General features: G+C 36.8%; 1 protein-coding gene across 8 annotated transcripts; it reads left to right on the top strand.

The window, feature by feature from the left end:
• Positions 1-8,647: 8,647 nt before the first annotated feature.
• LOC116201942 lies at positions 8,648-12,734 on the top strand. Of its 8 annotated transcripts, none has more exons than XM_031533423.1 (4): positions 8,648-8,815; positions 8,917-9,684; positions 10,277-10,385; positions 10,522-12,734. In XM_031533423.1, exons 3-4 carry the CDS (start codon positions 10,376-10,378, stop codon positions 12,552-12,554), a joined length of 2,043 nt encoding a protein of 680 aa, XP_031389283.1. In that variant the 5' UTR covers positions 8,648-8,815; positions 8,917-9,684; positions 10,277-10,375; the 3' UTR covers positions 12,555-12,734. The 8 variants fall into 8 exon arrangements, with proteins under 8 accessions (XP_031389283.1, XP_031389284.1, XP_031389282.1 ...); XM_031533424.1 differs by having other exon boundaries at positions 8,917-9,736; XM_031533422.1 differs by having other exon boundaries at positions 8,649-8,815; positions 8,917-9,346; positions 9,507-10,385; positions 10,519-12,734.
• The last annotated feature ends 282 nt before the right edge of the window (positions 12,735-13,016 follow it).

The following is a 13,016-nucleotide window of genomic DNA, read 5'->3' as shown; positions in this document are numbered from 1 at the left end:
TCTATTAGATCATAGTGTCTCGCCAATTAATCGGTAGAAGAGTTGCCTTCTCGAAAAATGTGATAGACCTCAACCGCTCAACCTCTCCTCAAGAGCTCTCTAATATCTCTGATCAGTGGAGTTACATGGAAGTTTTGATTCTGGTTATTTTTCCCTTCTTTTTGATATTAACCCTTTTCAATAACAGAAATGTGTATACATTACATTCTGATCGAAGGAAAAAAATGTATACATTAAACCATTGGTACGGTGGAGTTTGTGGAAGATACACCACCACATCATCATCATCATCTTAAAATGGGGCCGTTTGGATTCAGAGTTAAAATTACTTTGATTTTGATTTTAATTTTAATTGTGAAAAAGGACAAATGAGATGTGATTATAAATTTAACTTGAGAAACGTGTGTTTTTGTTGTGTAGTATGTTGAGTTAAAGTTAAAGTTAAAATTTTTGAATTGGGAAATGTGTATTTTTGTTGTGTAGTGTGTTGAGTTAAAGTTAAAATCAATGAACTCTGAATCCAAACGGGGCATAAAAATTCCTGGATCCCACCAAGGAGGCGAGTTGGGAGTTTTATCCCAATAACACTGTTTTTTTTTTCTCGTTGTTATTTCATGTTTTTATGCTCTACTACGAGAATATGGTATCCAAAAATTTCAATGAGTCCAAACTAATATAGGTTCGAGTCCTATTGGCCCACTAACAAGAAAGAATAATATTCATGGATTTTTTTATATTCATAAGATTCGACCCTAAGATCTTACTTACGAGGAAGAGATATCGAACCACCTACATCAATCAATGTTGATTGACATTATCTAATTTTAAGTAAAATAATTTGAGATGGATTTACCACGAAATGGTAACGTAGTGGATGACAAATGGCCTTCCCTCTTATCTTTAGTTATTAGTATTATTTGTTCTTTGTGAAATTTCTGATCTTTCTATTCTTTCTCATCATCTCTAGTATCTCTTACATGCGGAATCATCTAATCACGTCCATTTAAAATAAGAATACGAAAGAAAAGAAAACGATGACATACGTTGCAAAAAAGATACAATCACACAAAAATAGGTAGTTATCTTCTAATTTTATATTAGTATTCTCTCATCTTTTATCAAACACTTGCTAATTAATGATTTTCCCATATCATGAGTACCATCATAATTTCATTTTTACGAGGAGCACTCAAATTTTGTGAATTATTCTAGATAGTATTTTACCATCCTTCCTTGAAAAACATATGTAGGACTTTTACTTCTTATGTTCAAATTAAATCTTCCTTAATTACCTTCTCAAGGTGATATTAGATCCACACATATAGAGTGCTTATCATTAATATTCCATAAGCTACTCAGTTATTGAAAACTTCATATAAAGTAGTCATTTAATTCCAAATTGTTATTCAATGAACTTAAATATCTAAATTGTAACTCCTTGAAAATTAAAAATTTTAGTTCAGCGAATGTGGGATTTCATAGCTCATACAAATGCGATATATGGCTTATGAAATATAGTCAATAATTCGAGAAGATATTCCAACAACATAAAGATGATATAAAATCATGATAAAAATGTAATAATAACATTATTTACTGATATAAATATATAAATAAATTTATTCAATAATTTGAACAGTTTATAATTTATTCAAATAATACTTAACAAGTTATTATCCGGTCGTGAATTCCGGGTTCTCTTTTCCTAGTACAATTAGTAATGTGAAAGGCCCATAAAAGTCTATCGTCCTTTTGACCCGTGAAGACATGACATGAGGAATGAGAGTTTGATGTGACAGCCACGATGGCTTTATTAGCAAAGCTAGAGAGAGAGCTCTCGTGGCTATAGCTGCTCCACTCCGGGAGCTTTCCGGGGCCGGTTTCACCCGGTAAACCACACCCCTCCATCCACTTTTTCCTTTCCTCCTTCTTTCTTTCTTTCATTTTTTTTTTTGCGCCCCCAATAGATAAAAAACTCGATATGACATAGTCTACCTAGATTATCATGATCCTACCAAAGCGCATAGTGAATCAAAATAACTCCCATAGAGTAGAGGATAAGGATCTACTAACGAGAGCGCTTTCGTGTTTATGTCGAGTTTCAACCCCTTAACTTCCATTTTGGAAGACAAAGTCCATTACTTGCCGGGCTACCACCTTGGTGGTATTAATATGTGACTTTTTTCTTTCTTCTCATATATTAATAATAAATCAAAATATATAATAAATTTATTTATGAATTTATTATAATTTTTTGTATATTTAATAAATAAAAAAATTATAAAAAGGGTTTAATAATTAAATATATAAACGTGGAAATTATATTTGCGAGTTATCACAAAATATAAATAGGTTATCGCTATTTATAATAACCAAAGTTAAATTTGTGATAACTTATTCAAAATAAAAGTCATCACAACACGTGATTATCATGACTCAATTAATGATAACTTGTCAAGTTATCACTTATTGTTTTGAGATTATTACAACATATATACTAAGATTATCACAACTAGTGATAACTAGTTATCACGAAATGTAATGAGGTTATCACAACTTATGATAACTAAAGAATAATTTGTTCAATAAGGAATTATCACAAAATATATTAAAGTTATCACAATACATGATGATTAAGGGTAATTTGTGATAACTTGACAAGTTATTAGTCATAATAAATTATTTTTATAAATTTAGTAAAATATTTTTTATAATTGTTAAAATACTTTTAATAAATATAAATTAATTTATTTTCAAATTAACTAAAAATACAATAATATTCTCTAATTATTTTTTAATTAATATTTATTTTTTATGAAATTATTTTTTAAAAATATTTTATAGTTAATATTATTAATATCCTATTTATTCTACATTATTTACCCAAATATTTAAATAAATAAGTTCTTTCACAAATTTCCCGTGCTGGGCTCCCCAATCGATGTGCTTGCGGATGCACTGAGGACCTCCCCTCAAACATCTTCTGCGCTTGTTTATTAGAGATTCATTAACTCTCACGAAGCTTATCCGATGCCACGGTGTACTATTCGGAGTCCAAATGAATATAATTAACTGCACGCTAAAACCCTTGAATTTAGTCTGTTATATTATATTTTGCAATAAACTGTGTTTATTTAAATCCCTTCCCGAACAGTACAGGGGTAGACCGAATAAATATCGTAACTCTTATTTCTATGTGCAATGTGAGAGAGTACTGATTGGAAAGGACAAAGACCTCGAAAAGGGCATGTGGGGTTATGGGATTACTGATTTAATTAATTAGGTAGCCTCATATTTATTTCCATTTTTTACAGGCCTGAAATAATTTATTCATAAATAGATGCCTAACCTTTTTTTTTTAAAAAAAAAAGGACGTCAACAACAAAAATTAGTATGTGATTGGCTTATCGATAATCAATTAAGTATTCGATAATGCAGCATAATCAGGTGTATGTGATGCAGTTACTCTTTCAATAATGTTTTCTGGAATTGGATGTATATATATTATCATGCTTAGATAATACAATGTACACTTCTTAATAATCTTCGCTGGATTGAATAAAGAAAATCCCGATAATAACATTGGTTAGTTAAAAAGCTAATAGTTCGGTGGTCCATCTCAATATGGTTCAAAATCGCTACCATGAACGAATAATCTCGAACTAGCATCACTCGGGAAACTTGACAAGCCCACACCTTATCAGGTGATGCCAATGCTAAGAACTGTCATATCAATAGATATATATCATCAGGAACCCGAGTGACCTAATTTATTAGGTATTACCTAAAAATGCCCATACATGTAGACAAATTTTTAGTAATTCGATTTTCCCTCCCGATGAGCTAAGAGCAACTGGGACTGTGCCTTTTACAGCAGGGAATCCATTGAATGATAACTAAATTGTCCAGTAAAGTTGGGCCAACTTCGAGGTGAATAACATAAAGAGCAAACCAAATCTGGAAATCGTAAAACATACAGATACGTGGTTTGCAGATTGGTCATTGAGTATCATTTGCATGCCTTACTTTGATTTGATCTATTAGTTTTGGTGGATCAGCAAGCACATCGATCTTGAGATCTGTGAACAGAATGGAAGGAGACGGGGGGAGCATGACACCCGCCACCACGGGCCAGCATATTTGTTTCAGCGATGAATGATTGCAGATTTTATTGTATTTAATTGTTTTATATGCATATTTATTTCATTTAAATTACATCGGACCAATAGGACTTATTTTTAATGGAGTCGAGCCCATAAGACTTATTGAGAATATATAGGATCAGCTCGTGAAGTAACGTCTTTTTGGAAGGGATTACACCTAGAATTTGTAATTTTGTTTATATTTCACTATAATGTTTATATATCTATATTTTCATTTAAGGCTTAACGACCCGATGGGGATCGATTTTAAGAGGGCTGACCCAATAAGCCTTAATGGATCGGCTATCATATATATAAGTCAGTTCGTTTTACATCAATTTTTAAACAGTTCAGCTATCAACGATTGAAGATTTTAATGCATTTTATTGTTTTTTATGCATATTTATTTCAATTAAATTGAATTGAACTGATAAGTCATGTTTTTAGTGGACCCAACCCGATAAAACTTATTGGGTCACTATTAAGTCGGTTCGTTAAGTAAAGTCTTTTAGCGGGAGCCCATCAATATTTTTTTATTTTCATTATATTCACTACAACGTATCTATCTTTTTCATTTAAGGATTATCGACCAGATAAGGACTTATTGTAAGCAACCCAATGAGCCTTAACAGGTCACTAATGGTTTGATTTGTTATGCTTCGATTTTTTAACGGTTCGTCTATTGAAGATTGAAGATTTATTGTATTTTATTGTTTTTTTATGCATATTTGTTTCATTTAAATTGAATTGCACCGATAAGTAATCTTTTTAATGGAGTCTACTCAATAAGACTTATCGAATCACTATCAGGTCGGTTCGTGACACTAAGATTTTATTATTTTCTCTATATTTCACTACAATGGACATATATTTTCTCTTTTCATTTAAGGTTTATCGACCCGATAAGTATCTCTTTTAAGTTATTGACCCAATAAGGCCTATCGAGAAATTATTGGGTTGAATCGTGAAGGATCGTCCTTTAACGGAGAGCCCATCATGAATTAAAATTTTGTTTATATTTATTATTTTCTTTATATTTTAGTACAATGTACATAAATTTATTTTCATTTTAGACTTATCGACCACTTGAGGATCCATTTTAAGCGAGCCGACCCAATAAGTCTTAACAAATCACTAACGGGTCGGATCGCGGTGCTTCAATTTTTTAACGGTTTAGCGATCAGTGATTGAGGATTTTATTATATGCATATTTGTTTCATTTAAATCGCAAGGACCAATAAGACCTGTTTTTAATGGAGTCCAGCCGATAAGGCTTATTGGGACAGTATCAGATTGGTTCGTGAAGTCTTTTAGCAAGGATTCGACCTAATTATAATTTTATTTATATTTCATTATAATGTACATATATCTATATTTTCATTAAAGGCATATCGATCCAATAGGGATTGATTTTAAGAGAGCTGACCCAATAAGCCTTAACGGACCGGCTATCATATATATAAGTCAGTTCGTTTTGTGTCAATTTTTAAACGGTTCGACTGTCAAAGATCGAAGATTTTAATGTATTTTATTACCTTTTATGCATATTTGTTTCAATTAAATTGAACTGGACTAATAATTCATGTTTTTAATGGACTCAACCCAATAAGGCTTATCAGGTCAGTTCATTAAGGAACATCTTTTAGCAGGAAGCCCATCAAGATTTTGTTATTTTCATTATATTTCACTACAACGTATATATATTTTTTCATAAGGACTTAGTTTAAGCGACCCAATAAGCCTTAACGGGTCACTAACGGTTCGGTTTGTCATGCTTCGAGTTTCTAATGGTTTGTCTATTAAAGATTGAAGATTTCTTGTATTTTATTATTTTTATGCATATTTGTTTCATTTAAATTGAATTGCACCGATAAGTAATTTTTTTAATAGAGTCAACCTGATAAGGTTTATCGAATCACTATCAGGTAGGTTCGTCAATAAATGTCTTTTAGCAAGGAGCAAGGTTCAACAAGATTTAAATGAAAAAAAATATATGTACGTTGGAGTGAGATATAAATAAAATAATAAAATCTTAGAGCACTCTCTGCTAAAAGATGTTCATTCACGAACTGACACTATTGTGACCAGATAAGACTTATCAAGTCGACTCCATAAAAAACATGACTTATCGGTCCGATTCGATCTAACTAAAACAAATATGCATAGAAAGTAATAAAATACAATAAAATCCTCAATCTTTGACAGTCAAACCGTTAAAAAATCAAGGTATCACAGCCCGACTCATTAAGGCTTATTGGGTGGGTTCGCTTAAAATCGATCCTTATCGGGTAGATAAGCCTTATATAGAAATAAATATATGTACGTTCTCGTGAAACATAAAGACAATAATAAAATCTTGATGTGCTTCCCGCTAAAAGACGTTCCTTCACAGTGACCCGATAAGTCTTGTCGGGTTGACTTTATTAAAAACCTAACTTATCAATCCGATTTGATTTAATGCACCCAAATCCCCATTGCTTGTTTATGCATCGGATGACCTGTCTTGCACGCTTGCATAATCTTTTTTGTCCAGCAAAATCATGGGAGTTTGAGGAGGAGGGTATAGTAGTGTTAGTGACACGTGAACTCGCCTGAAATCAAGAGTTTTGATTTTTTAAGTTCAAAATAAGAATTGAACATAAAATCTCTCTACTGACATAATTTCAAGTTTTACTTTAATTTAATGGGACGTTTAGCAAATAACCCCTATTATTATCTAAACTTACCTTTCCGGAGCATCAAACTACAGAGAATTACCTCGGCTGATGCTTTTCTATTAAACACTTCAGAAAATTGTCCACAAAAGAAACGCGCATTGCAAGGCTCTGCTAATGCTTTTTTAATAGTCGGCTAAAAAATTTGATAACGTGCGTTGCTTTTTTGTTTTTGTTTTTGTTTTTGTTTTTTTTCCCTTTTTCCTAGTTTTATCGACCATACAAACATCTGTAACTAATCATAATCATCGTCGTCATCATCATCATCATCGTCTTCGTCATCTTAATCATCATCATCATCGTCATCGCCATCTTGGATTCCACTTCAAATATTCTTCCTAGTCTTCGTCAATGTCTTTTATTTTGTTTTAATAAAGAAGATTCTCAAATTGCGGAGAGTTGGATTTGTCCTGTCATTAGAGAAATAGAAGAAATTTCCCGACAACTGACAGGAAAGGAGTAATGAAGAGGCGTAGAAAACTTTACCATGGAAATTGAATTTACGACCATATGGCTCTAGAAAAGGATAAAGTGTCACTATGGCTGCATTCAAGTTTCCATTCATTCTGCTTTCGATTTTGATGGTAATATAGATATTATAGTAAACCTCTTCAACGAGATTTTCATGTCAGGCACCCCACTACAAGACGTTCCTTCGCGGTAACCCGATAGTCCTTCTCTGGTCGACTATATTAAAAACCTAACTTATCAATCCGGTTCGATTTAAATGGAATAAGCATGCATAACAATCAATTGAATACTATGAGGCTCTTGGTTCAGCTCTCCTAAGGCTGGAATTTCGGCCATATCTAGTGGTTGATGGGCTGGGCTGGGCGGTGATATCACTTACCCGTTCTTTCGAGTGAGGCCCTCGGTCTGATCGTGAATCCTCTGCGCTTGTGTTTCTGAGCACTAGGGGTATATGCATGAACCTTTTGATAAATAATAATGATAATTTTCATGAGCCGGTCGAGAAAGTACAAGATTAATTCATAATCATAACGAGAGTTCCTCATTCATAGAAATAGATAATGAACAAGGACATCTGAATGGTGTCTCTTGTGCCAATAATAACAAAGAGCAAAACAAGAAAAGGAATGAGCAGCTGTAAATTGTAATGCATGAGGTTCTAATTGAGGGGACCCCCACTGGGTTGAATTCGGATTACGAATACTTATAAGAGAAGTTGGCAAATGATTATTCAATCTATGTCCTAATTTTCAAGTTTTATAATCTTCATTGTCTAGCATCTTAAACACAGCTATAACCGCGAATATTGACTCGTAAGCCTTTAAAACGATTTTAATGATATGCAATTTGATTCCTTTCTTCTGGTGAATATATTTGTTCCTGAAGGACACTCCACCGACACCAATCATCATCAATTCATCTTAGATATAATACTAAAGAAACCAATGGCATCATTTTCCTCCATATATAGCTTCTGCCGGAGGCAAGGTATGCCAGAAACCTTTTCCAGGGGACTAAATTCACAATTTGGTCCCTAAAAGAAACACCTTGCTACAAATTGGTCCCTGAAAGATTTTTAGTATATTAATTGGTCCCTCCGTCTGAAATGTCAGAATAATTTGATCCTTCAGTCCAAGTTTTCATCCAGTCTCTAATGGAAATTGCTGATTTGGCTTGTTATCTGCTGACCTAGCCCGTTAAAAGTCACGACAACAATAAATCCCCTAAAACCACTTCGTTTTAGGTAACTTATTAATTTCTTTTCAAATAAAAAATAAAATAATTACTTTTCGAATATATATATATATATATATTTATTTATTTATTTTGAAGGGGCAGATCACACTGGAGTACCCCTGCACCCACTCTCCCCCCTCTAGGGAGCTCGTTGCAGGAAGAGTCGTCTCGGCGGAGGTCGAGCTTCTAAAGGCTGGTGAGGTTGGGTTGATAGGTTGGAAGCTGCAAAACTCATACAACATTTCTCTTCAGGTCCACTCTCTCTCCCCATCTCTCTGTCTCTCTCTTTACTAGTTTTCCATTTTCTTTTACGGGGGTTCAGATCAACAATGGCCTCCATCTTCACCTCTCAGGAACGGCGAGGCCAACTTTGGGAGCTCTACGCATGACAGCCACCATATATATTTTGAATCCTTTTCGACCCAATTTCCGACGGGTAAACTTTTAGGGCAGGCTCGTTCAGAAATCGGGTCGCCAGCCTTCATTATGTTCGGCAAGCCCGCCATCTTCTTGCTCCTTCCGTTGAGACCCAGGAGCCACCTGACCCTCGCAATCGAAAATGAAGAAGAAGAAGAAGAAGAAGAAGAAGAAGAAGAAGAAGAATAATAATAAAAATAGGAGGAGGAGGTGGTGTTGTAGCTCTGAGCTCTCCCAGTCACGAGGAGGTTGAAGTTCAGAATAGGGCAAGGGTTCGGTATTCGAGGCGTCGAAAAAGTCACTAATCAAGGGTCGAAAGGGTCGTCATGTCTTATAGGCAGCATGGCTCTAGACAGGTCAGGTCAGGTCAGCATATAACGGGCCATGTAAGTTTTTTTCTGTTAAGGACTGGATAAAACATTGACAGAACAGAAGAAACAAATTGAGCTAACGTTACAAACGGAAGGACCAATTTGTAGCGAGGTGTATCTTTTAGGGACCAAATTGTGAATTTTGTCTTTTCCAGGGGCAGAGATTTATTTAGGCTTTTTAAAGGTATCCAGACGTTGCTTGCTACCGCTACCTCCCTAAAGTCACAGAGATGATATATCTTTACTTTCCCACCCAAAGAATTTCATTCTTCGCTGACGACTACGTCCGGAGGGGTCGAAACTGCAGCAGCTTACTGAGATCGGTGTTCCCATGTACGCTTCACTTATCTGCTGAGAATTGTTTACGTTGCCACTCATTGTGAAGGTGACATCAGTTGACAGATCATCAACTTGTCCTGTCCCCATTTTGCACCTTTTAGTGTTGCAGAACAGGTCCTTTTTATCCTCGGTCCATTTTTTGTCCATAAACGTTCACTTCAGCTTAGTCTGGGAATTTTAATCATGTTTTAGGGGGAAGTAGTATGTGATCTTTTGCGTGCTTGAGGCGTCATAGGACAGCTTTACAAGCGCATACTGCTAATATCCTTGTCAGGACTTTTTTGCTCCATTATTCATGTTGGAAATTCAGACATTCTGGAGTTCTACGTGAAACCGAGGAAGAGTAACTTACATCATCTAAGGCTCTTCTAGCATGTGTTGCTTTAGGTATAATGAAGTAGAAATTGCTGTTCCCCTGCACCGACTTCTAACGGAAAAAGAGGCTGTGCTTACGATCTTGTGATCTATTATTTTCCAATCACGTCGCTGCTTTTGGCTATTACTTGCAAATGCCTTTTCTGCTCAACAAGAAGTTGGAGATCCTCCGTATGACATGTCAATGCTTGCTCTATTAAAAATTTTTCAGGAATCATTCAGTCCGGTAAGGTCGCAGGTAACTGTGAGCCCAAACTACCAAATGCTCCAACTCAACAAGAGGTGTTAGTGTTACGTACGCAGTTGAACAATGTCGATTGGTATCTTCCCTGTCTTGAAAACATGTTTCTTTGCATTCAATTCGAAATAAAATTTCCTTTTTACCTCAAAATGCCAGTGATTACTGATTATGCTTCCACGAATTCACTCTCTTTGTCAAATGATGTTTTCCAGCAGTTGCTAGCACTCTGATCCTCCTTGCAACGAGAAGGGCCATCGAGATTTTCCCAGAGAATGTCAAGAACTTGTGGAGCAAATGGCAGCTCCGCGTGCTGGTCTTACTCAGCCTCTCTTTACAGATCATCCTGATAGCCTTCGGTTCCAGAAGGAAGTGCACAAGGGCAATCTCGGTGTCCTTTCTCGTCTGGATGGCATACTTAACAGCTGACTCCTTTGCAAATCTCTCGCTTGGAAATATCTCCAGCACCCTCGGAGATGATTCTCCAAAAGCGGAAACAGTGCTCTTGGCCTTTTGGGCTCCGTTCCTTCTCTTACACCTCGGAGGCCCCGACACAATCACAGCATACTCCACAGAAGACAATCAACTGTGGTCGAGGCACTTGCTTGGCCTCATCACTCAAGTAGGGGCAACTCTTTACATTTTCCTAACGACCTGGAGTGGCAGCGCTCTCACGTTCTTAACCATTCCGATGTTTGTTGCTGGCACAATCAAGTATGGAGAGAGGACCTGGGCTTTGAGATCAGCAAGTTCCGATAACTTCAAAGTTCCTGCATTGTTATCTCCGACCCAGTTTGGGATTGACTCCATCAGTCCTGATGCCAAGTACCTTCATGAAGCGTATTACCTTTTCCTCATGTTCAAGCATCTCTTCACAGGCGTGATCCTTACTTCCGATGAAGCTGAGCATAGCTTTGCTATCATAAACAAGAAGTCAGCGACAGAAGCCTTCACAGCGGTAGAGATTGAGCTTGGATTTATGTACGATACTCTCTACACAAAAGGGGGGATTGTTTACTCTCCTGTTGGTCTTCTCCTCCGCTTCATTAGCTTCGTTTTTTCCTTGTGCTCGTTGATATTATTCTCATCCATCGTTGATAAGAATTCTTTCTCCCGCATTGATGTGATCATAACTCAATTACTGCTTGTGGGGGCCATTTCTTTGGAGGTTTATGCATTATTTATGGCTATATTTTCCGATTGGACGATGCTTTGGTTAACAAGAATGGGGAAACCATGTACCAGTTTCATGTTCCGGTCGATATCCTCCTCTCGGGTATTTTCATTCTACAACAAGAGGTGGTCAGACAACGTGGGACAGCTCAATCTTATAACTTATTGTGCAAGGGATAATTTGGTGAAGTTCGTTGAGGATGAGCCCTCCGGGTACCATTTCATGCTGAAAACACTGTGGGTCACGACTTGGGAAGGTGTCAGTACCGACATGAAGGACTTAATTTTTCAGCAACTTATGGAGAAGCACAGGAGGTGCGTTGAGTCAGGCTTCGATCTTAGAGTTGTGAAGGACCTGCTTTCAGAGAGAGGTGATTATGCACTTCGAAGGAGAAACATCCTTAATGAGCTCCAGTGGTGCACAATTAGCACAGAATTTGAGCGTGAGCTTCTCCTCTGGCACATTGCCACCGATCTCTGCTACTACTCGGACCTCAAGGAAAGCGGCAACACGAACTGCGAAGCAAGCAGATTGTTAGCAAATTACATGTTCCACATTCAAGTCTCGTGCCCGCTCTTGCTGCCCAAATGGATTGGTAACAACAAGTACATTGAAGAAACTTATGCGCAAGTAACAGGTTTCTTCCGCAGCAAATGTTTCAAGACCGACGCTGCAGAAGCCCGTGTGCTGTTGCTTCGGGAATATAAGCCAAGTTTGCATTCCCTGCAAATGAAAACGAGTGGGTTGGTGATACTTGATGCACTCAGGCTAGCTGGGGGACTGAAGGCTCTCGTTAACGAGCTTGGGTGGAGCAAGGAGCAGCTGTGGGAGATGGTCTGTGAAGTGTGGGTCGAGATTCTGATATATGGAGCAGGACAGTGCGAGTGGGAAGCGCATGCGCAGCAGCTTAGGTGGGGCGGGGAGTTGCTGACCCATGTCGGGCTTCTAATGGCACATTTGGGTATCACAGAGCAGTTTCAGGGGCGGAAGGTTATCATAAAAATTCCCGAAAGAATGCCCGGTGACCTCGCAGGGAGAAGCATTGACGACCCAATTTTCCATGAGTTTCCAGCATGAGGATTACAATCAAGAACAGGCTTCTCGTGTGCTATATTCAACCTTGAGAGAGCTGAGTTTAGTTCTCGCAGAATTCTTACAGTTTCTTCCATTACTCCGCTATGTACTTCAAATGCAAATTTGATTTTTGACTGTTCGATCATGTAATTCACGTCATAACCTTAAACCGCGTTCAAGGCAGTCACTGAATCTATTCCTATAATATCAGGCAGCTAAAAGTCTAGAGTAGGATTAACTCAGTCAATTGACTGTGCAGATTACAACCAGTAAAATGTACAAGTTAACGAATAACTCAGGATCTTAGCAAATGCCTTTGAGATAATAACTTAGTATCTGTGTTTGGAGATTCATGGAGTTCATATCCATCGACCAGATGCAGCTCACTCTCGAAATTCAAAATCTGTTCCTCTGAATGATGAATACAACAGTACATCATAGTCCATATCTCCGTCATTGTGCTGG

The sequence above is a fragment of the Punica granatum genome, chromosome 3 (assembly GCF_007655135.1).
Source record: "Punica granatum isolate Tunisia-2019 chromosome 3, ASM765513v2, whole genome shotgun sequence".
Taxonomy (NCBI): Eukaryota; Viridiplantae; Streptophyta; class Magnoliopsida; order Myrtales; family Lythraceae; genus Punica; species Punica granatum.
Note: the sequence above shows the minus strand (reverse complement) of the source record. Positions and strands in the feature narration are given on the sequence as shown.